This window comes from Convolutriloba macropyga, chromosome 7 (assembly GCF_964194025.1).
Source record: "Convolutriloba macropyga chromosome 7, txConMacr16.3, whole genome shotgun sequence".
Classification (NCBI taxonomy): Eukaryota; Metazoa; Xenacoelomorpha; order Acoela; family Convolutidae; genus Convolutriloba; species Convolutriloba macropyga.
This window is the reverse complement of record NC_134474.1, coordinates 62,822,358-62,842,417: the sequence shown is the minus strand read 5'-3', so window position 1 is coordinate 62,842,417 and position 20,060 is coordinate 62,822,358. Positions and strand designations below refer to the sequence as shown.

The window sequence follows — 20,060 nt, the reverse complement described above, 5'->3', positions numbered from 1 at the left end:
CTTCTAGGTTAAGAACGACCGTTCTGTTTTTTTGAGTATAATAACTTCTCGGTCCGCCGTGGCTTCTTAGGTTTCGAGTTATTGCTTATAATTGGTACCATTTTCAGAGCAAACGCACTTGCTGCAATTCTTAGAGCTTCTGAGTGGGCAACCTATTGTTTTCTGATAAAGTTTGTGGCGCCAATTTGTCCTTCTCAATGTTTAACGGGGCATGTAAGAAATGTGCAAGGGAATACAGATATGTGGTGAATAATGTCATGTTTCGTCATATGACTGGGCCTGTTGTTTTTGTATCCGCAGTTGTTATATTTAATGGCGTTGCCGGATTTCTTGAATTCTTTTTCAATTAACTTTTCATTTAGTTGGAAGTAGTTACCGCCAGGAACAAACGCCAGATTGTCAAAAATTTCACCTATATCGAGTTGGTGGTGTAACGATTCGGCCTTTTCCTACTTGGACCATATCAAAATTTAAAATTAGTTTTTCCGCGTCTCTGCTAGTGTTCATAAACTCAATGTCAACATTAAAATCTATAATTATATGCCCGCGAGAGAACACAATTTCCCTCTTTGACATTCTTTGGTAGTATTTATCTGAAAAGCTGAAAAATTATTAGCAAGGTTGAGCAATTGCATGTAAGAATTGGAACAACTCGTCAGTCATGTTTGTCATACGTGCTCCCTTATTAGTAAAAATTTTAAATTTCTGGTAACTGAGTTAGTGTATTTCTTTTCAATGGTTCGAAAGACTGATGTTCGTCTATTTTAAATATCGTCGGGGTCTTCGTTACATAAGCATAATTCTTCAAAAATTAAGTCACTAAGAGGTTGTTGGGGAATGTTGCGCTAAAATTAGCTGAGTATACCTTCTGTATGATGTTCCGTGTGTCGTCAGTTGAGAACGACTCAAGTTGCAGAATGTGGTTTTTGTCATGAATTGGTTTAAGACAGAGGGTACTGTAGCATGTCAGCCTTGTATTAGGAAGAGGGTAACTGTTTTGTTCTACAGATTTTCTCTATTTGTGCGGAACTAAAATAGTTAGCTATCATGGATGGTGCTTCGCCTTTTCATGTCGCAATATCTATATGGTCGTCCTCAAATAGTCCTTCGAGTAGGGGTTTTGCAAGAAGAAAACGAGGAGTTCTTGCCCATTTTTTGAAAAACACGCTTTCTATTTTTTGTGCTGGGACCAAGTGGATATTGGTATATCTTTGAAGAGTTGTATCTGTACGAGGCTGTCGGTACAACGATTGTGTTCAATACACGGCTTGTGGAATCTACTGACGTGTCTGAGAGGCTGACTTTTGAGTTAGTACTTATCCGGGCCTTTTGCTGCATATGTTGAACCTGTTTATTATAGCCAAATTATTTTGTTATTTGACGCCCAGATAGATGTAGTCTTTGACAAACTCGAGGGCTTATTGTTGAATGAGCATGCATCAGTTTTTTGAGTCGTCCAGCGTTCCTAAATTTTAACAGTTTGGTTTTTGGGATGTTGACTTCGAGAAGGTAATGTTCGCAGTAAGTAGACAGTTTTCTGGTAGGCAGTTCTGTAGTTTTTTGCAGGCTGGGCAACCTACGTCAAGATTGTCCGCATACCAGATGATCGATGTTCATGGAGATTCTACTCTTTGGTCATGAATTAATAAAGAGAATAATGGAGGTGATAGATTGGCTCCTTGTGTAACACCTACTGTAGTAGATTTGTAGTAGTGTAGTAAAAGTAAAAAGTTAATAGGTATACCAATATATGATAGCTTCTGTAATAGTTTATTTCTATTCGCCGAGTGGATCTCCGCATACCAGATGATCGATGTCCATGGAGTTTCTACTTTTTGGTCATGAATTAATAAAGAGAATAATGGAGGTGATAGATTGGCTCCTTGTGTAACACCTACTGTAGTAGATTTGTAGTAGTGTAGTAAAAGTAAAAAGTTAATTGGTATACCAATATCTGATAGCTTCTGTAATAGTTTATTTCTATTCGCCGAGTGGATCTCTTGTCTAAAAATTACCATGCAGAAATAATTTGCCATGAATTCAGTCAATCTTTTTCTGATATCGTTGAAAAGGCGAGAGACGCTGACATTGTGGATTTCCTTTTAAGGAAGCCATGTTGGTTTTCTGGAAGTATCGAGAGTGATTCGGTGTAACTTTCCAGTCTTCTGTAGATAATGTGGGAGAATGTTTTGATTATAATAGTCAAGATGTTGATGCCTCTTTAAGTGTTTGGATCTGATTTGGAGTTTTTACCTTTTTAGAGTTGATTAAGAATGCCTTGTTTCCAAATGTTTGGGCAGGTTTTTGCTTCGGTGGCTTGGTTGAATACATAAAACCAAAAGTCTCTTGGATTTGATAGGTTGTTCTTATCACAAGACCGAAATGAGGGTCAAGTTGGGATTCGTTTTTGCTTTAAATCGATTGAAGGCATCGTCCATTTCTTGAAGGATAGACCAGCGTCTTGTATATCGCTTTCTTCATATTTTTTTGTAGAAATGTAGTCATGATCCGTTGGTACAGGGTCATCTGTTATCCATGGTGTGTATTTGTCATCTAGTAATTGGAAAAAATGTGATCAATAGAAAAAGCCGTTGCTATCTGCTTCGGCTTTTTCTATTGATTCTATCATTCCTTTTTCACTGAATAATTGCTTCTTGGTGCTGCAGAGTCGTTTAAAGGTAGCTTTGAGGTTCAGGTAGGTGTTATTGCAGTTAGAGGTTTGTATGTTACTGTAGTCTTTGTAAGCTTGTTTCAGCTTACGTGTTGTGTACAGTTGGCAGTCAGAGGTCTTGGATATACGTGGTTTTCTGGGGATATTGTTTGAAGCAAAAAGTTTTATTATATCACGGGAGAGGTCGTTTAAGTCTCGGAATGAGTTGTTGGCAGGTTCCAGTCGTAGTTGTTACCGGAGGTTATGTACATCGTTGTCAAAGGCGTCGAAAAAAATTTTGCGAATTGCTTCCGTGGCTCGGACAATTTTTCATTGATAAATGTACTTGTAGGTGCGAACTAAGGAAGGTTTTGTGTATGTTGATGTCGGTTGTATTCTTGGGATTGGCGAAGCAGTGATCGATGGATTTGTAGTTACAGTTGCACTCCGGACAAAATCTTGCTGATCTTTAGTTAAGTGCTTTTCGAAGTTCCCATATGGTTGTGCGTACCCACAATGTGCGAAAGTATCCCTCGCAATGTTCAGTAGTGAAATTGGATAATAGGTCTCAATAACATTTTTTTTGGATTGGTGTGACTGATGCAATTTTTCATGGGTAGCGAATTTGGATATTTTCCGTTTGTTCCCCCGCCCCCAGCTTAGTCTGTTCAGATTATTTGTATTCTCCAGAAGCACGTTCCATATTTTTCATATTAATATAATAATTTACTCTGTGATGGCACGTGCTCTGTAATTGGGGCGGCCTAACGAACTTGGGGGGCTCAAATGGAAAAGATACGCTAATTTATATCGGTCACTTTTTTTTACAAAACTGTGCTTGAATTATTAATTATAAGGCTTGATTTTTTTTGTGTAAATGATAGGGGTAAACGTTGCGGCATCTGGTTAAAGTGATGTAAAGTTCTTTTTGGATATGATTTAGTTTTTGCTTTGATATACAAAAGTTGGTTAAAATTGAGTTCTTAGATTTTTGTCCTCTAAACTAAAAATTTCGGGAGTGAACACTCAATAAAAGAGTTCGATAAGTAAACTCATTTTATTTAATACTGGATGACGTTGTTTTGCCTGCAATCAAATTTTTGGAGTTAAGGTGACTAAATATAATTTTTAGATGCTTGAAGATCTTGTGTCTCTGGTGCTCTATTTCCTTACATCGATCAATTTCTGCTACGTCAGTCGCAGTGTGCTGATATTTTCTCACTGTTTTTCTTACATTTCTGGAAGGGGGCAAATAGAATAGATCCGTTTGTTCGTTAAGATCATGCACTGAGTGATTAACTTTTTCATCAATTCCAATGTAGTCCATGCGGTTGTTGTTGTGGTTGTAGCCGTCCGGGGTCAACTTCCGCGTCAGTAGGTATGCCTTTAGAGCCCAAGGAAGGACGCGGCCTCGACAGGCATCAACCATAAGCTGTCGATCGTGAGGTGGGTGGGTTTCTTCTTGCAATCGAATAGATGTTTCGTGTCATGCGGGCTCTCTTGGCAATCTGGGCAGTTGTCACGCACTTCAGGTTCGATTCCTGACATGTACGAATCCAGTGATTTGCTATAGCCACTTCGTAGTTGGGCGAGTTTGACTCTGGTACTTCTGGGGAGCTTCTTCTCCGACTCGGAAATGGGGGGGTGGCGGGGCATTCAGAAGTTTATTGTTGCGCAATTTTGAGATGGATTTCCTGACGAACTTGCTGTGAAGTATGATGTTGCCTCGCTTCAGCCATTTTGGGTGGTTTCTTTCAGTGGAATTTTCAACATCGCTACCGAATTCTTCTGTCAGGGTCTTCCGCATTTCTCTTTTGCTGATTGAGTCCTTGATTCAATCGTTTGGATGGTGTGTCGACTGTGAAGCCAAGAGATGTTGTGCTGATAGAAGCTGGCAGTGGTCTCGCACGGGTAGAATCTTCGTCTCGTTGTGAAGATCGTCTTCAATTGTCATCCGCGTGAAGCCAGTGGCGCTTCTCAGGGCAGAGTTCTGACATCTCTGGATTTTCTGCCAGTGCGAACTGGCCAGATCAGGGGACCAAACGGGAGCCGCGTAGTTGATGATGGCTCTCCCTGTGGCTTTGTACGTAGTGAGTAGCAACTCCTTATCCTTCCCCCAGGAGCTCCCGGCTAAGGCACAGAGGAAGTTAATTCTCTTCTCTACTCTATCCACTCCGGTTTTCTCATGGGCACAAAATCTGTACATCGGGTCAAAGGTGACTCCTAATATTTTTGGGTATTTTTCTGTTGGTATCCTGTTGCCTTCCAGTTCTATTTTTAGCGTTCTACTTGATTCGTTGCTGAAAGTGGTGAATAATGTCGACGATGATTTGCCAGGAGAAAGTTCAAAGCTGTTTTCTTTGAACCATTTTAGGAGCATTGCAAGATAACTGTTAGTCTTCGTCTCTATTTCGGAGATTACTGGTCCTGAGGAAAAAGCTGTGCAATCGTCGGCATTGCTTACAAGCTTCACGTCTTCTGGACGGATCGGAGCAGTTGCCTTGTAGATGTTGAATAAGCAAGGAGATAGAAACCTCCTTGAGGCACGCCGCTGCTGATTGTCCTTCCTTTTGACACGCTGTTCCGGAACTCGACTTTTGCTTGCCTTCCATGAAGGTAGTTCTTGAGCCATCTCTTGATGTTCACATGCAGTTTCAGGTTCTCAATAATTTCGATGAGATTGGTAATATTAACCGTATCGAATGAAGGTCGAGGGCCACCATAATGGTTGGGGGCGGGTTTCCTTCTGTTGAGGCCTGTTCTTATGTGATCATCTATCTCGCAAAGAGCAGTGGTTGTGGAATGGCCTTTGCGAAAGCCATGTTGATGTTCTGCATGGCTGAAGCTTTCGAGGACAAACGGCAACATGGAAGTCTCTAGCAGCTTGATGAGGGGTGACAGCAGAGACACGGGTCTATAGCTTTTCGCCTGATCTGCTGGCTTTCCGGGATTTAGCAGGGGAATTACAAGGGAGCACTCCCATATGCCCGGTATCACTGAGTGCTTGATGCTCCTATTAAACATCTCTGTCATATATGCCGTTGCGTTCGTCCCAAGCCTCTTGAGCATCAATGGTGCCAGCTCGTCGTGGCCCAGAGCTTTAGAGCTCCTCGTTTTCTTAATCGCTGCCTCCACTTCTTGCGGGACCAGGAGATCCTATTCTGAGTGGGCATTCTTCATCTTCCGCATGAGGGCCCGATGTCGCTTTATTTTTTGATCCTTGCACGTAGGAAAATACATCTGGTTGTACTTGTTGGCACATTCAGTTGCTCCATATATGGTTTGATCGAACTTAATTGTCACATTTCCGGTAATAACTGCTTTTCCGCTCAAACCTTTGATGGTTTGCCAGAGCTTTTAGCAGCCTTTCCGCAGGTCGCATTCCTCGAGGTGTTGAACCCATTTATCCTGTCGGTGTTTCTTGACCTTCTTCTGGATTTCGTGATTCAGCTCAGTAAGTCTTGGGTTCGAGGGGTTGGCTCTCCTGAGATCGTCTCTTTGCCGCGTCAGTTTCTCGGCTTCAGTGGGGAAGCCAGGGAGTATAGGCGGAATCCTTCCTTTGCGGATGTGCTTTCTGGCTGCCGCTTGTAGCAGTTTCCTGAGGGCTAGTTCCATGTTGAGCACATCCCCAACCGGGAGGAGAGGGATGCGATCTTCAACAAAATCCTTGAAGGCCAGCCAGTCCGCTTTGAGGAAATTAACGAAGGTTCGCCTCTTCGTTGTGGTCCTCTTCGATTCAAGCGACACTCTGACGATGATGGGATTATGGTCTGATCTAAGAGCAGTATCCACTGACCATTCTGTGCTCATGGCAAGGTTGGGGTGAGCGATGGTGACGTCCGGTGAGCTGCATCTTCCTTGTGATGGAACTCTCGTGGGTGCGTTCTCGTTCAAGACGACCACGCTAGCGGCATCAAGTATGGCTGGGTGAGTATGGCGCCCCTTTGGTCTTCCTCTATGGCTGAGTGCCATAGCTTGCTGTGGCCATTCAGATCACCGCAAATGATAAAATCTTCTACCATGAAAGGCTCCAGATTGGGTTGGAACGCCTTTGCACAGCTGGATGCAGGGAGATGTAGATATTGAACAGCGTAATCTCGTTGCCAAACTTGATTTTGATGCCTTGTGCCTCAGTGAAGTCGTCATTGCACTGTACCGACACATTGCTGTATATGATGGAGTTGTGGATGATGATTGCAATCCCTCCGCCTTTGTCCTTTGACCTGTCTTTGCGGAGGATTGAATAGTTTGGGAATTTCAGATTGCTGTTAGGCTTAAGAAAGGTCTCCTGGAAAAGCCCTATCTTGCATCCCACTTTTTCCATGTACAGGACGCATTCTTCTATCTTGTTCCGTAGCCCATTGCAATTGAATTGCATAATCCGAATGTTCGTGTAACAGTTTTCCTTTCCTGTACAACTGCAGCTCCATGTGTACGGCAGTCTATTTCCATCCAGCTTGGCGCAGGTGAAATGTGTCCATCTCTCGCACACTACACATTGGATGCAGGAGTGTAGGGCTTCCTTCGTACAGATCGTGCACGGCCATTGGGGACCTGGGTTGCGTTCGATCCCACCCATGATCAACAGCATCCGGACGATGATTCCGACTTGTTTACGAGGAGTCAAAAACACCCCGTCCTGACGCTTTGGCCTCCCCTTTCGGAGAGAGGTTGGTTGCCGTTGGCCCATCTCTTGAGTTGGGGTGCTTTCGCGACGTAGACGCCGCAACCGTGAAAAGCCATGCGGTAGGGATTGCCTATGCGGTAGGGATTGCCTATGCCTTTTGTGACGGTTGGTTGGGCTTCATGGTCGGAAAAAGCCGTATTCCGTCGCCCATGTTGTGTAACACACTGGCTTGAATTCAGTTTACATTCTTTCGCTTACTCCCGAGTTGTCCGCTCTTCCATAGCTACGAATTGTTCTAATAGTTCGCTTGAATTCTGTGTTATGGCACTCGGCAAGCGGAACGACTGGCTTGTGATCTGAACAATAAGGGTTTTACAGCAAATTACAGTAACAACCTAACAATTACAGGTTTATGTGAATTGTTCGTTAAGAGTTGCGTGCAGTTGACAGTTACGATATAAGGGTGTTTCGTGCCTGACATTTTAATGGGTGTTAAAGTCAACACTATGAAGATACGGGTTGTTTTCGAACGGTTGCAGTGCATGTTCCGCGGTGTCTTCATTTGAGAATTTATTCAAGTTTTTTTGTCGGGAAAGTTTATATTATAGGAAAATTAGCCCGAATGTTGAAAAATTACTATTTTATCCCCACAATTTAAAATGGCCGATCAGCCATTGTGAATGGATTTAAGCTCAACATTGGATACATATAAAATTACGGTTTAATTTTCCTTCCGAAGCACGATAACGAGAAAGTCCACGAGACTTCATCGAGAGTTCCACGTGACTAAGTATGCTGATATGCACTCACAGCTGAAGTTTTATCATTGCCTTAAATAACTCCCATCAATTGGAATTCTGTCAGTTAATTGCAATTTCAACTTTTTTATTGCTTTGGTAACCAATTTATTTGTAAGCAATTATTCCAATTTACTAATGGTTGGAACAACACTGTGAACAACCACGGAAAACATCTTATAGTAACAAGTTAGCCTCATTTTCACTTCGTTCGTATCTGACATAGTAATATTTTTGCTTTTAACACACCTCGTTTAAATTCACGTTACTTTACTTTTATCTTGACGATCAACTCATTGTTCAAAACCGCTGACAAATTTTTTACCGGATCCTAACAGTAGAAAATTATCGGAAAACACGGCAGACATTCTGCATGGTGACCATCAAACTCAGATAGGCAAGGTGCTTGAAAAGTTTGGACCCGCTAAGATTAATACAGATCGAATTTTGAAAAGTTTCTTGGCTTGTCTTCCATGGAAAATCATCTAGAAAGCCATATACGCAACTGCATTGCTTTTATATTCCACTAGAAAATGGAGGCTTTGTTGAGGTTGCAAGAAGGAAGCAACGATCCCCTTTTAAATGTGCTCCAGGGTTGTTGTTTTTCAGAATAATATGAAAAGAAATTTTTGATCATAATGACGTACTGCTTGCCACCAAACCTTTTGGCACTTTTCACCCCAAGAGAGCCAATTCCTTTTTTGCCTCCCAACGGAAAATTGCCCCATGAGAAAAAGCGAGACCATCAAGGTGGCATTGCTCAATTAGTACAGTATTTCGAGGTACATTTTCTTGAATGAAAACTAAATTGTAGCGTCTGAATTGTGCAACTTCACTTTTTATGCTTCAGACTACAGAGAACCCACCAGAGAAGGTGAAGGTTGAAACAAAGGATGAAAGAAAGGCGCGCGTTGTGAGTCACATTTAATCAACTGCATTTTATGATCTACTATGGCTTTTTAAGCTCAAATATTTTTTTTTACCATTTCAGACCGGCGAGAAAGCAAAACTCAATGAAGCGAGAATTCATGACTATTTGGACGCGGGACTCTGTAAGTTCAACTTTTCTACGACCTTAAATCGGAGAAAATAACGATAAGCAAATCAGAGTTTTATTGTTTAGACGATCCATCAGAATTGCAGGACGCAACAGCAGACTCATTTAAAACCCTTTTTGTTGCACGACTGGTGAGTTGCTTTATTGAATACTGTTATAAAGCGTATTGTTTTTTTTGGCTTCAACTTCAGGTGATTGTCTTTTCGCTTTTAGAATTACGACACGAGTGAATCGAAGCTCAGACGAGAATTTGAGCACTATGGACCGATCAGAAAAGTAAGAGATAAATGGACGTGGAGTCGACCCCGAGGAATACTTCATAAACTATTCCTATTCGTGTATTTTTAGATCAAATTTGTGAAAGATCTGAGCGGGAAACCACGAGGATATGCCTTCATCGAATACGAACATGAAAGAGACATGCGTTGTAAGTGAATAGGCATCTAGACTGTAGCCCTTAGGAATTTCTAAGAGAGTAAGGTTACGTTGTTTGCTTTTGTACTACGAAACGACAAGAAAATCGCCTCGGGTTCAGGTATAGTATTCGAGACGATTGTCTAGGTAGGAAGGTAAACGAGCAGGTAATTTTAAATTTCAAAATTTTGTGTGGTCAATTTTAAATGATTCAGTTGTCTGTCTAAATTAGCACATGATAAGACTTTGAATTAAAAGAAAGCTTGATTTTTCTAGATTGTCTGGCTGTAAAAGCTAATGATACACCATCTGTTGTGGTGGTGAATTATGCTGTACACTACTATACCTGAGGCGTCAGCGTTCTCTTGTCGCGTCCAAGGATGTATCGGTCGTTTGATATAACGAATGCCAATTAAGGGTAAGGTGGAGAGGTTTGTATCACCAAACGCTCAACACCCAAAATCTTGCAAGGCAGTGCAAAATATTCTAAATGGAAAAGTTGAAACAGTATGAGAAGGCAAGATTGTTATGTGGGGCATAATGATTAAAAAATGCATGTATTCAGGATGTTAAAGTCTTGAGGTATAAGAGTATGCATGGAGAGAGTAATTTTAAGGTTAATTTTTCAACAGCAAGAGAGTTTGAGAAGTGTGTTGAACTGTTGGGTTGATATTTGTCATCTATTTCTCTTTTCTCAATTTAAGCCGCCTACAAGCACGCAGACGGTAAGAAAATCGATGGTAGGCGAGTATTGGTTGATGTCGAGAGAGCACGCACTGTCGAGGGATGGCTGCCGCGCCGACTGGGTAAGTATCGGTCACAATTGTCGGAAAATGTGTGCTGTGCAGGTGTACTCAATTGTCAAATGTAATGGCTTACTAATCTTGATATTATGGATTTGAAGACGCTCAGGTCACTGAATTCTTGCGTATCATTTAGAGTCAATAGGTATCATTTAAAATTATTTAAAAAATAAAAGAATTGATTGCCATAAATGGCGAGTTCCCGGTTATTGCGAAGGTTTTGACTTTGAATGGTAGCGTTTCAATGTGGCGATCTGTGTATTTTCAGGAGGAGGTCTTGGAAACACTCGGCGATCCTTACTTCCTAAGTGGAAGAGAGAATTGGGTTATGACGATCATGAAAGGTCAGTAGAACCATATTTATCCATTCGTTTTTACTATGTGTTACAAGACCTTTAATTGCCCTTTGGGAAGTATTTTACTACGTGAAAAATTTCCCTTGTTGGCTTTAAAGCAAAGTATTATTAATAGCTGCGTCAGCAATTCCAGGCGGCTATTATTGCGCTCCTAATTTTTTTAAATCGTCTAACAGATTTTTGTTTCGCCTTACCCTGACTTCTTGGTAATGACTTTCAATTTCAGTGACTTCTACTGCTTTGCAGTTAAAATTTGTGTTCGTGACGTCATTTCTGCTTTTAGGTCAATTGCGTGACTTACCTCACTCAAAAAAATGACTTCTGAACTCACTTATGGAACTTTAAATTTTATGAACACTTACTAACTAAAGGTCAATAGTGTGCATTTAAGTAGTGCCAAACTTATATGCCCTAATTCCTGAGTAATAGAGTCTTGAGTTTTAATATCGAACATTAATTTTGAAAAATCTCCATTAGGGCATTTTCCTTGTAGAGCAAATGTGTCTCATAAAAATGAGTCCGAATCTAACCCAAAAAGTCTAGTGGTCTATAAAAAAGCTGGTGGTCGATCTGTCACTCTTATTTCTTAAGTTGTTTCAATTCATGGCTGGCCACAAGCGTCTATCGCGGCTATTTTCCGGCAATCTGCCGGCTGTGTTTGTAATTTTAACGGTACCGCTAGTGGATTTTAACGCGTGCGTTATCAGTCTACTTTTTATCGCATTTAGTTTTTCAAGTTGGAGGGATCGTTTCTAGGCGCAGATCTGACAGTCGGAACAACAATCGCTCGAGTGGAGGAGAGAGCAGCAGACGGCGCAGGAGTCGCAGTCGGGACAAAGATCGAGAGAGGGACAGAGGTCACAAGAGAGACAGGGAGAGGGAAAAAGAGAAGGAAAAGGAGAAGGGAACTGCTGCCGCTGCTCCTGCAGAAGGTACCACCAACGAAGAGGGCACCAGCAGGAAACGAAGCCGATCAAAAGAACGCAAACGGTTAGTTACTTGTAACGTATACTAGCCATATCTATACCTCAACGCTAGAAACTTTATAGTCGAAGTTGTAGCGTAGAGTTTTGTTTGCAAAAAGTTCACATCATTTTGAAAACTGGCGTGAACCTCATTGCTACCAAGCGCGGATAATTTAATGCGTCATATAATGTGACCTTTCAAATGCTAAAACTGGTTTTGAATTTGTGCAAAACTTCAGAACGTTTTATAAGACAACGCTTATTATACTTTTCCGTCAATTAACAGCCAACGAACAAAGATTGCTATTCTCAGATAAAAAGCTTTTCCAGAAGAGTTCTAGGGATTAACTTTTCTAGTGGTCTATTAAATTTCTAGTAAATTGTGTTGTATGGCATTGAAAACTAAGTCGATCCATTGAAAAAAATGCTTTTGGTAACGATAAATTCTATTTTTCTAGAAAGAGGTCTAGGTCTCGTGATAAAGATCAGAAAGAGAGCAAGAGGAAACGATCAAGGAGTAGGGAAAAGAAGAGGAAGAGGTCTCGGGATAGAGGAGACAGGGAAAGAGACAGAGATCACAAGGAAAAAGGAATGAACGGAAGTGCAACAGTGGCCAATGGCAATGACGTACCCCTAGGCAAACCAGATCCAGACAGCGCAGCCAGTAACATTCAGTATAACGGAGGACCGCCTGAGCCAGGCGCATATGATGATTAACTATAAGTCTTTTAAGCTGATTTTTTTTGCAAACGTCTTTACCTTTGGTTTGTAAAGCTGACCAAAGTCGTTGCATTCCTTTTACTCATAGAGGGTTCGCGGAAGAATTTTGAGATCCAGTTCGAACATTGATTTGGATCCTATATTTGAAAAATATGTGTGAAATTTTCAGTTGAATGGAATGTTCAGTTGAATCGAAGTTTATCAATATTTTGCTCCGATTAGTTCAGCAGTTTTCAATATAATGTGCAACGGTTTTTTTTCGAATCATCGTTGTATGAAACAATTTGTTGCTTCTCCATCCTTTACTGTGTCCTTTAAGTGTAGTTTTTGGCATCTTAAATGTGTCAAATTTGAATCTTTTAAGCAGTTAATTTGAGAACAGCTCTTAAGAGTATCCAATTGTTTTTCATTATTCGATTAATGAAAAATTCAGTGACTGCTGTGTTCAGAATTAGTTAAACTGAGAGCTGTTCGAAAAACTATAGTAAATATTTGATCTTTTTGAGTTTGGTATATATATGACTTTTACTTTGTTTTAAATATCTTGTCCTGTAAGAATTGAAAATGAATTCAACTGTTGATGCGCAAATTTTATCCAAATTCTTATCCAAATTTTTGTGAGGTTATTAATTGCTCTCAAACGAAGTTTGTAGCAATTATTTTAGTCCAGTTGGTCTTTTTATGCTATTTTTCGCTTGACCGATTTTTCGTCTGGCCCATTTGCCTTTTCGTCCTCAAAAACGGGATAAACAGGTAACGCCCAGAAGACATCAAGTGCTCTTAGAGCCCCCCACATCAGCCCCCCTTCACTCACCCCCCCCCCCCCCCCCCCTATTCTACACACTGCACATCGTTCAGGCCGTACAGGCCCCGTGCAGCGGAAAACGCCTCGTCACCCCCCCCCCCCCCATGCACCCTTGCTGCGCTCACTGACGCCCCTTAATTAGGCTTAAGCTAGTCTCACTAAAACGTAGCTAGCTACTGACAAAGCCAACCGCTCGCCGGTCGTTTGAGAGCAATTCCCCCGACGTTAGTCGGTTATGTTCTAACGAGTTCTGGTCAAGTAAATGTATTGGGCTACTTTTCATCGTATCAATTTCATTTAAACGGGACCTATGAGGCGTGAAATAATTAACGAGTATTGAAAATCATTCAGTTTCGCATTTCTTTTCCGATTGATTATTGGATAGGGTTATGGGACAATTGAACTATGGGGCAAACTAGTTATCGGGTACAAAGTTACGTTCTGTAAATTAAGTGGCAGTAAGAGAACGTTGCATGTACGGATAGATTCATGTACCTTTGACAGTTGAGACGTGGCAAAGTTGATTTTAAAGAAACAGAGAGAAACTAATCGTTTAGGCAGCAAGACTGCCCATGCGAGCCTGCGTAGCACATATGTTCAAATATGCCTCTCAAGGTTGCAAAACAACTTTTAACTTCTGTCAGAGAAACCGTTTGAAAATCCCATAGAAACTTATATGCATTGAGAAGAACATTACTTGTACTGTTTGAACCAAAAATAAGCTTTTTTCGGCTGACAAAAACGAAATTTCTTCAACACAATCTTGCAAAGTAAATGTGGTATAATTTGAACGAAAGACAGAGGAAAACTATGCAAACATATGACACTAACAAACACCATCTCAAATTAAATGACAACACAAAAAGCCTTGATTTTTTTGGCGCTTGATCAATACCAAAGCTTGGTCACTTTTCGTTTTTGTCTTAAAATAAGGTGCAGACTTTTTGAGTCAATTGCATTGGTAATTGTAAATTTCACACTAAAATTTGAGATGAAATTGTTTTTACTAAATATTAGAAGTTTTCAAGTATTTGACGTTTCAGGAGCATACTCGGCCTATTCGTTAATTAAAATCCCGCAAGTGTGTTAATAACGACTTTAAGTAAACATATTTCTGATCTTGGATATATTTTAAACTGCAATTTGCAGTAAACAAACTGTAGCTTTTTTTTTACTTCCGAAGGTTATCAAAAGGAACTTTAAAAGCTGTTTTAAAACGTTTTATCTAGCAGCGTTGAGGAAGAGCGGTTATCGGAAGTTTTTACGTTTTGGCCCTTTCAACCTGCATAGTAAGAGTCTTTTTAAAGAGATATGAAATGCTAAAAATTTTCATGTGAGTTGAAGAAAATGTATCCTCAAAATGGGTGTTTATTATATGAGGAGTTTCACAATAAAAACTAGTTTTTCAACTCACAGACACGACCAATGACTGCAGGACTTCAAAGAGTAGTTTCAAAATAAAGAAGTAAGAATTGTTTTTCAAAATTTTTTGATCATTTGTATTAAACTTTTCAACCCTCAATCCTTAAACTATCAATTATTTCTGTTTTTCAATATGCTTGAGGAGATTAGTTTGAATGATTTGCTCTGACAATATAAAGAACACAAATAAGAAAAGATAAAAGAATTCGACCTTTACTTTTCATTAATGAATTTGGTTGGATTGATGTTCATTTCATGAAACCAGTTTTTTGTACGTCTCCAAGTTTTTAGAATATTAAATTGGTTAGTTCTGATGAAATAGGAAGAATTGTTTGCAAAACAACTGAGCAATTCATTAAACAATTGGTTTTTCTGCTTTTAGTTTTGCATTTTCAAAGTTGAGTTTGGCTTCTTTAGGATTTCTAGGTCTTCATTTTTCCAAACAATCTTTTCGATACAAAAATGGTTTGTGAAATGGTCTTTAACTAGCAGAAAACAAATATACGGATGCAATTTTTAAGCAAAACTTTTAAGGAAAAATAAAATAACTTTTTTTTGAATTTTTTTGTCAAAATTTTTAGGCATGAAACTGTAAGAAAAAAACTGGTGACAAAGTGACAAATCTCTAACGAACATATCTAAGTTACTATTAAAAAAATTCGAATTGTTTTAATCTTAATTTTCAACGCGTTCTGTCAAGCCGGGCCCCCAACCGGAATGATGTTTTGTTTTTTTAATTCAATTTTTTCCTTGGAAAATTTAAAGGTTTCTTATTCAAAATTCTGATCATTTTTATATAAATTAAAACTAGATACTGAGAACCACAAAATGGTCTTTTTTACGATGCGTAAACAAACATGATTCTTTATGATGCGTAAAAAAGTAAAAAAAAATGACAAGAAAAGAAGCCAGCCTGTCATCTATATTCCCGCATTTTGAAAAAGAGTTGCAACAAGAACAGTAACCAACTTGGTATGGGTTACAATATAATTCTGTGCAGCCTCGGACAAGTTCAGGGCAGAGCCGAGGAAGGTCGTAACCTGAAGATGAGTTAGATTCGCCAAATATTTACAGCATTATATTGTATCTTGTTAAACCTCAATTTTTTGTTTCTTGAAGATAAAATCTTGGAAAATCCTGGTTGAAAAAAAGATCAGAACACAAACATCCAAGTTGCAATTGGACTTCCTTTGGGAAACATGTTTTAAGGGTTCAAGCATTTCCTGGAAAGTGTGTTCTCAGTATTTTGCTCTATTAAATCCAGAGTAGCGCAATTTTTTTTCTAAAAAATGGAGAAATTTGAGAAAAGACCTTCAGGTGTTCTTTTGAGAGCAAAAACCTGAAATTGGCGATCTAGCTCTCCTAACTTGTGGCTTTCTATTTGCTGCAGATTGGCTTCTCAATCATCACTCTCTTCAGTTACACTTCGCCGAAAAAATTTCATTTGAACTCTTTTGTAAGGCATTCAAAACTTAGCAATGGGCGTAACGTTCAACGCTAGGAGGGGGATCTTTGGCTGCACAGGGCCCCTACGGCATGAGCGATGTGCAGGGTTGGGGATTGGGGCTGGGTCGTTTGAAACATTAAAAACATCTAGCGTTTTTCGTTTCGGCTACTTTTCAACGTGTCGAGTTTTTGTCTAGTGAAAAACAGTTGTGTAATGCAATCATTTTACAATTTTATGTGATCTTGACGTTATGCGGCCTATAACGTTAGACGATGCAAAATGTAAAATACGTCTCTATAAATTGCATTTGGACTTAAAAATTTTCCTAACACGTAACATCAATTTTTGCTCTTCTTATTTTTCAGGGGAAGCGAATACTTGATTACTAACTTTTAACTAACTATTCTCAATCACTAAGAGTTACAAACGCCTTCGTTTTATTCGGAGGTGATGTGTAGTATCGTAAACATTTTAGTATTGTTAGCTAAAAAAAATTTCAAATAATTTGAGAAATGAGAAAGTTCTGATTTATTAATAATTTTTTCTTTTTATATTTCAATTTCTCTTCACTGGTTGAAATTTTTTTGAAAGTTAAGCTAGTATGAACCGATTGCACGTTTCTATTAAATCTTATTCAGTGCCCAATTGTGGTGCTGATATGCAAAAAGCACTAGTGCATTGCCATTGATATGTCTACATAATTGGACACAGTAATGACAAAACAACTGAACTGAAATCAAGCTCCAATTTGCACAATTTCACTCGACAGACATATTTTACACAAACAGTCATGCACGTCATCAAAGGTAGCTTGAAGACGGATTATTAGAAGCCCGGAAACTAACTAATACCGGGACTATTGGTACCTGCAACGCAAGAATGATGAAATGCAAATTTTGATGAAATTTGTAATTTATATAATACCACGTTCTTTCATTTCAATGTCCTCTTTGAAAAGGTTTAAATTTAGAATGAAATCCTGCTCTCTTATAGAGACGCTAATTTGAGTTCGATTTTTCGGATGAGCCGCAAAGCAATTTATTTAGATTCACAATTTTTGACGATCGTTTCTGATGTTTTCAATTGGGGTAATCTGGAGAACGCAGAAGCAAAATACGATCAAAACAATTTGTTTTGATAGAGAGCAGAAATTTACTGACACTGTCAACTACCCACATGGAGATATCCAATATTCGAAAGTGGGTTAAAATCAATTGAAATATCTTCCAAAATTTTTTAATAAGCAATTACAAAAATAAAAAAGCTCATGAACGACGCTTGAAGCATTTTTTTACTTTGACTTTCTATTTTTGTTTTAGTTTGACACTCCTACTGTGAATTTTGTACTTGACTCTCTTAAATTTTACGATGAATTTTGATGTTTTTGAGCCCAATTGCAATTGAGTAGTTTTTTCTGGTTGCAATCAGGACATTTAAGGCCTCATTGCAATTGTTTTCTAATTCCCAATTTAGACCAGTTCAACTCAATTGACGTCAGTTTATCATTAGCAGTCCAGAAAATTTTTCGTGTTTTTTACTGTAAACATTTTATTTTTTAAAGCCTTAATTCCCATAAATATAGGCTAACCCCTAAAAACCAATTGAAGCTAGACCTCTCCCTACTAAATCAAACTAAATGATAACAAAATGGAGTCCCGCCAGTCGATTGTGGGCATATCGTCCGATGATAGGTGCTGATGCTTAATAAACGCATGAAACAACAAATATGGATACTGGGAAAAATCTTAAAAAATTAACAAACATTCGTCTGTCATTATTCAATTGCAAATGTTTTAGTAAAGCAACTCTGGTTCCATCTGTAGAAATTTTGAGCACGAAAATTGCTACAGATTTCTTTTATACAAAATATTTCCAAATATAAGGTAAACAGTAAACGCATTGTCTTACCTCAATTGATTGTCAGTGTAATGCAAATACGTTTAGATTTTCCTGGTTCTCCTCACCCTCATCCTAGAAAACCTAGCGTTTTGCACCCCCAAACTTTTACATTTTGCTTTTAAGAAATATAATAACAACAGAGTAATAACGAAAGAGATAAATGAAATAAAGTTTAAAAGAAAACGTTAACGGCAAAAAAGTTGCGCATGAAGTTAACTTAGTAGCAACTATTTTAACAGAAAAATTGTCCTGAAAGTCAACACAAACTAAAGACCACGTAAGTAGAAAAACAATTTTAGCAAAAGTTCAGTCTGAAACAAAAAATTGGAAAACGAAAATCTGCGCGTGAAAATCTTGCTCTTTAAAATTGAATGTTTTGCTCAAAAACCACTTTTTATCTGAAGTCTAAAAGACCCAAAAAAATCAAATCACAAATTAACCAGTTTTTTTTACGAATTACACCACTGTTGTTCAATTAACCACTTCAATTAGACTTACATCAGTCCCACTTGACTTCAGTAATGTGCAAACAAATCTTTGAAAATCTGTACTCCAATACAATACAAAATCTTAGGATACTGAAAAAGAGACTATGCCCGAAAATCAGGTTTCAATAGCTAAAAAACTTATTGAAAATTGAAAGGTTTAATGTCTCTCGAAAAAATTTATTTGTTCAATTCTGGCAGTGATGTTTATTTTCAACAACCAAACGGTTGCAAAACACAAACAATGAAATCAGCAAAGCCGCCTTGAACAGATAATGGTTGCAGTTTATTGAAGCTTGTTTTAGTAAAGAACAATCACGTCAACTGAAATTTAACTTGTAAAAATTAAAAAAATTAAGGGTCGTTGCGAGTGTAGAAACTTTTCAAGGTAAATCGTTCTTGACCCAAAAACTTATTGGCTCACATCCAATAACCAAGAAAAAATACCCGAGCCAATTATGGTAAGAAATAACGCCATTTGTATCCAATATCCGAAAAATTGCATAACTTAACAATAGATGATTGAAGTGAGCGTGATTTCGGAGTACTTAAGTAAGCGTGATATCTGATTAAAAAAACAGCATGCCGGTTAAAAAAACTAAGACAATCCGTGAGAAAACTAAGACAATTTTGAAAACAATGGCAAAAAAGCAATAAATAATGAAGAAAAAAGTGAAAATTAGATTTGAACTACCGCACATGAGCGACTTTCACTTTCAAAGCTTGAATTTGGTTCAAATCAACTTTTTCACTCGAAGTCATACGTGGAGTTTAAAAAATTACGCCGCAAAATTATTTGCTGCTTCGCTCAATTTCATCGTTCGTTGTAATCAAAAACGGTTCTCCAACTTGACTTCAAAAGTCATCAAATTATGCGAACAAATTTAAACTCGAAGTAATCCAAAAACGACTGTTATTGTACGAGCAAAACGATGAAACCACAAGATAGGGCCCAAGCTCATCAAAAATTTAGCCGAGAATGCTACAAAAATAAACAGGAAAAACTGGGTAAAAATCACTGAATCAAAACAGTTAAAACTGCATGTAGCGCAACAAATCACGGCTACATTATAAATAATTTTGAAAAGTAAACACAATTTTAACACATACGTATTGTTTAGTAGCTGAAGAATTGGACGTGTTGTTAAAAAAGCGTTATAAATTGTAATTTTCATTAAAAAATTATTTAAATAAATATGTTCATTTCGCCTTGGAGACTGCCAATTTTAATTACATGTATTTCTTTTCAATTTAGAGGCATCATAACTCACACACTTAAAATACCAGAAATAAAAGCAGAAACTTTCAAAGCTTGATTAAAAATAAATTGTGCTTTTTCCCATGACTTTACTAGATATAACTACCAAAAATTATTGATTATGTCATCAAATAAAAAGTTGCACATGTGCATGAAAACTTGATTATCTCAAATAAATTGACATAAAAAGTGTAAATTAACGCTGAAAAACGGTGAAAATAAAAGTATCATACAAAATTTCGAAAAAAACCATTGTCAATTCAGAAATTCATTAATTAAATGAGCCCTGCGCAAATACATTGATTACAAATAAATTTTTAAAGAGTTTAAATGGTATTGTCAACTAAACATTAGA

General features: G+C 38.4%; 3 protein-coding genes across 5 annotated transcripts in view; 1 reads left to right on the top strand and 2 right to left on the bottom strand.

Annotated features, from left to right (window-relative positions):
- LOC142343235 (uncharacterized) overlaps window positions 1–20,060 on the bottom strand; it is a 595,961-nt gene that overhangs the window by 515,080 nt on the left and 60,821 nt on the right. The gene's annotated exons all lie outside the window — the stretch shown is intronic.
- On the bottom strand, window positions 4,485–5,282 carry LOC142343100 (uncharacterized). Its single transcript, XM_075394787.1, has one exon. It carries the CDS (start codon window positions 5,280–5,282, stop codon window positions 4,485–4,487), a length of 798 nt encoding a protein of 265 aa, XP_075250902.1.
- Window positions 8,661–12,978, top strand: LOC142342433 (U1 small nuclear ribonucleoprotein 70 kDa-like). Its single transcript, XM_075393755.1, has 10 exons — window positions 8,661–8,856; window positions 8,925–8,987; window positions 9,066–9,126; window positions 9,198–9,262; window positions 9,345–9,407; window positions 9,480–9,558; window positions 10,250–10,351; window positions 10,617–10,692; window positions 11,461–11,694; window positions 12,128–12,978. The coding sequence occupies exons 1-10, from the start codon at window positions 8,713–8,715 to the stop codon at window positions 12,384–12,386; spliced, it is 1,146 nt and encodes a 381-aa protein (XP_075249870.1). The 5' UTR covers window positions 8,661–8,712; the 3' UTR covers window positions 12,387–12,978.